This window comes from Ipomoea nil, unplaced genomic scaffold (genome assembly GCF_001879475.1).
Source record: "Ipomoea nil cultivar Tokyo-kokei standard unplaced genomic scaffold, Asagao_1.1 scaffold1421, whole genome shotgun sequence".
Classification (NCBI taxonomy): Eukaryota; Viridiplantae; Streptophyta; class Magnoliopsida; order Solanales; family Convolvulaceae; genus Ipomoea; species Ipomoea nil.
In genome coordinates, this window is record NW_017617849.1 from 7467057 (window position 1) to 7470918 (window position 3862).

Genomic DNA, 3862 nt, shown 5'->3' on the forward strand with positions numbered 1-3862 from the left:
TTTAATTCGATTAACTTTTTTATGTGTTTGTAAATTATTATACAAAAATACTATTTTACATCATGTATATTTTCAAATAATGAAAATGCATTTCACTAGTCATACAAAAATTATCTAAGATAAGATTTAAAAATTATTTATCATACATAAATATCTCATGCATTTAAACGCTATCCATAACAAAAAGTGTCATTTTTTTCTGGTTATTAATTAAAATATATTTATATTTATAAGAAAAAAAAAGGTGGTGGATATGCATGGACGTGGGAACCGGGGAGAAGGAAGCGTAGAGATATACAGACGAAGAGAAACTTACGCTGCGGAAAACAATATTTCAGTTTAGGATAATCATTAATCATTATCATTCATCATTAATCATTAATTATGGCCTATATATTTAATCCTGAATTATCACAATTAACTTTTGAGTGCTTCTGAAATCTTTTTCTTCCCATGTAAGGAGAAACCGTTCGTAACGCCAAGAGAGAGCCTCCCTTTTCCTTCCCCAAACCGCCTTCCCACCGTACTGCCGCCCGCCGGAGCTCCTCCCTATCCCTCTATATATATAATAAATATACACATCTTTATCTTTATATTATTATTATGTATATATACATTTCTTATTTATTTTTATAACATTATTTGTTAATATTCTTTGTATTATTACTACTGTTAATCGTTATTCAAGATGGCGTTTGGATTGCTCATTCTCCGCTTCTGACATCTGCTTCACCTCCTCCACTCCCCCCCTTCCTGGTAAATTTCATATCTAGCGTTATAATTGAGAGAAAAGCCCTGTTTGGTAAAATGGTTGTTGGCTGATTGATTGCGTTAATTAGTGGGTATAAATAATTGATAACATTAGCTGATTGTAGAAAAGTGTTTGGTAAATTAGCTGTTAGTACATAACTTTTTAAATTTTAGCCTTTTGAAGTTGAAAAGACTAATTAACTGATATTTTAACTAAATCAAACAATTAATAGTGGTCAAATAAGTTAAAATTAGCTCATTTTTTACCAAAGAGGGCCAAAATATAGACTAGTTAAGTGTGATTAGATGCAGGTTTTTATGCATGAACCATTAATAGAGTGGAAATTTGTGGTTCTTGAAACATTTGGACATTGAAACAGGCCGGACATATTGTTTAATCGATGTGTTAGGGTGTGATGAGAGATATTGTTGGAGAGGGAAGAACTGGGAGCCTTGAGAATAACTCTGGCATAATTGTGGTCGCCATTGTTGTGTCAAACCGAGCAAGATGGAAGATAACCGAAAAGGAAAGGTAACAGGGATCAGGCAGATTGTGAGGCTGAAGGGGTTTCTGCAGAAATGGCAGAACGTGACACTGGGGCCCAAGAGGAGCAATAACCGCAACCGCCACCCATCATCGCCGTCGCCCTCGCCCTCGCCGTCGACGTCATCCCCTACAAAGGCGCTGCTTCCGAATGCGCGTCATCCGGGCGGCGACGCGGCGTCGTCGACGTCGCCGGCGCCCGGAGGAATTTCGCCGGCGATAAGCAAGAGGCTGATGAGCTACAACTCCTACTGCGATTCCGACGAAGATGGTTGGCAGAGCCCCGAGCCGCCGTGCGGCGTCCCACGCGGCTACTTGGCGGTTTACGTCGGGCCGGAGCTTCGGAGGTTCATCATTCCGACCACCTACCTCGGCGATCCGCTGTTCAAAGTGCTGCTGGAGAAGGTCGAGGAAGAATTTGGGTTTGATCACAGTGGTGCGCTCACCATTCCTTGCGAAACCGAGACCTTCAAGTATCTCCTAAAATGCATGGAGAACCACCAGAGAGAACAACACACCTCTGGTATGTTTGTTATCCCGATTAAAAGATTAAGTTGATAGTCAGACTAAACATTGTTATGTTCTCTTGATTAAGAGATTAAGTTGATAGCGATACTAAATGTTTATATTTTATATGTTTTATGTATATGTTATATGTTTGGTGTAGGGTTATTGATCTGATGAAAAGTGTGGTGTGGTATGGTTTTTGCAGCTGGAACTTCATATGCCATGGAGGAGTGAGTTGTGGCTTAAGGCTAATTAGCAATGGTCGACTATTTAGACCCGATATGATGATACTTTTCTTTCGTTTTTTTATGTTTCTTTTGGGGTTTATGGGGGTAAAGCAAAGGTTTTTCTTGTATTTTTGTATGCAGAATTCAAGTTTTACATTGTTATTATATACATCTCCTCATTAATTTTATGCTTCAAAAAAACCCAAGGGTTAATTCTTCAAGATTTCTCGCTTGAGTAAAGTCTTTTAGTTAAAATGATGAAAATATAGGGATGTATCTTTTAATTTTTTGGACGATTCCTGAGGACACACAAATATAATACCTTATGAAGGATGAAGGAGGTGTGATGAAGTGTTAGTTGATAGTATTAGTTGATTGTAAAAAAAAAAATGTTTGTGGTAATTAAATTAATTGTTTATTTATGCATAAACATATTGTGCTAATTTATTAATTTAATGTACTTTTACAATTTATTTATTTATTTATTTATTATTATATTATTATTATAGATTACAAGGATGAGTGAAATTCAAAAGAAAGAAAAACAGTATTGTTTGCGGTTACGGAAAAATAAAAGAATACGTAAGGCCAATCAGCTAACCAAAAACTTTAGTCTTAGCTTCTTAGCTTTTTAATTTTGGCTTATTATTCCCATAAACTAATGCAATAAATAATTTTACCAAACTAAAGTAACCGTGACAACTTATAATGTTGGCTTACATTTATCAACTCTTGTTTTGAGTTGGTTGGGTTTACCTTTTTGTGTGGTCTTTTGTCCTCTCTATTGGTGGCTGTGGTGGTTGACCATCTTGTTTTGAGTGGGAGGAGCCTGGGCTCTGACCGCGTGCTTATTGAAGAAGGGGAACTCACCGAAGCGAGTCTTCATAGGGTTGCTTATGGGCCCGAACCTGGGTGATCTATCCAGGACCAGGATAAAGCTTGGATGAAATTAAGTGGAGGTTCGAATCGACTGATGTTGAAGAATCATCGGATGAGTTGTGGTTAGGGTGAATTGCCACTCGAACCCAAGGTTGGTTTTCTTCTCTGTGGTTATTTGTTGACTGTTGCTTTTTTAGTTTGAGTCGGTCAATTATGGACATTGATTTTTCTCCTTGTGATCTTTTGTCGGCTAGGGGTGATAGGTTATATATCTCGCGTCCGAATGCCCGATATATCTGAGTTTCCGTTTTATAGTTGGGTTGGGGTCAAGCGGCTCGGGACTCGGTCGGCGGATAAAATCGGAGACAGGTCAAAATCTGCCACCTCTGTGTGCCTATAAAAGGGCTTTTGGTCCTCTAAGATGGGGTCTTTCCCTTGGTCACTCTCTCTCTCTAGCTTGTAGCTCTCCCTTCTCTCTAAACACATACAAGAACAAAGTGAATCAAAGAGGCTCACTTGCTATATTTCTTCTTGTTCGTTGTTCATACATTGACATACATGTACATACATCCTATATATCCGGGACTTAGTACTATCAAGGGGTATAAAATGGACTTCACTGCATATACCTAGTTTACTTCTTTGTAGTTTTTTTGTGAACTAGAATTAAGGTGAATTTCACCAGATACATATTAGTAGTGGTTGTGAATTTTCTTGTAAATAAATTTAAAAAATTGAAATGTTGTGACCCATCGGAAAAGTATGGAGCTGTTTTATTTTGTATGGGCGTGGGGTATGTAAAGTGAAATTGAATTTTGATTACTCAAGGTGCGCACATGTGCTCTCTTTTGTACCGTGCAGTGCATATATTGTTTGGTCTACCAATCCACCGTTTTGTACTTTAATACACGATGAGTATGTATGTATGTATGTGCGAATTGAAGACTACTTGAAT

At 37.7% G+C, this 3862-nt stretch overlaps 1 protein-coding gene across 3 annotated transcripts; it reads left to right on the forward strand.

Moving 5' to 3' along the window:
* The first annotated feature begins 271 nt into the window (after positions 1–271).
* Positions 272–2421, forward strand: LOC109187576 (auxin-responsive protein SAUR65-like). Of its 3 annotated transcripts, none has more exons than XM_019337804.1 (3): positions 272–756; positions 1131–1817; positions 2004–2421. In XM_019337804.1, exons 2-3 carry the CDS (start codon positions 1259–1261, stop codon positions 2033–2035), a joined length of 591 nt encoding a protein of 196 aa, XP_019193349.1. In that variant the 5' UTR covers positions 272–756; positions 1131–1258; the 3' UTR covers positions 2036–2421. The 3 variants fall into 3 exon arrangements, with proteins under 3 accessions (XP_019193349.1, XP_019193350.1, XP_019193351.1); XM_019337805.1 differs by having other exon boundaries at positions 2007–2421; XM_019337806.1 differs by having other exon boundaries at positions 1962–2010.
* The last annotated feature ends 1441 nt before the right edge of the window (positions 2422–3862 follow it).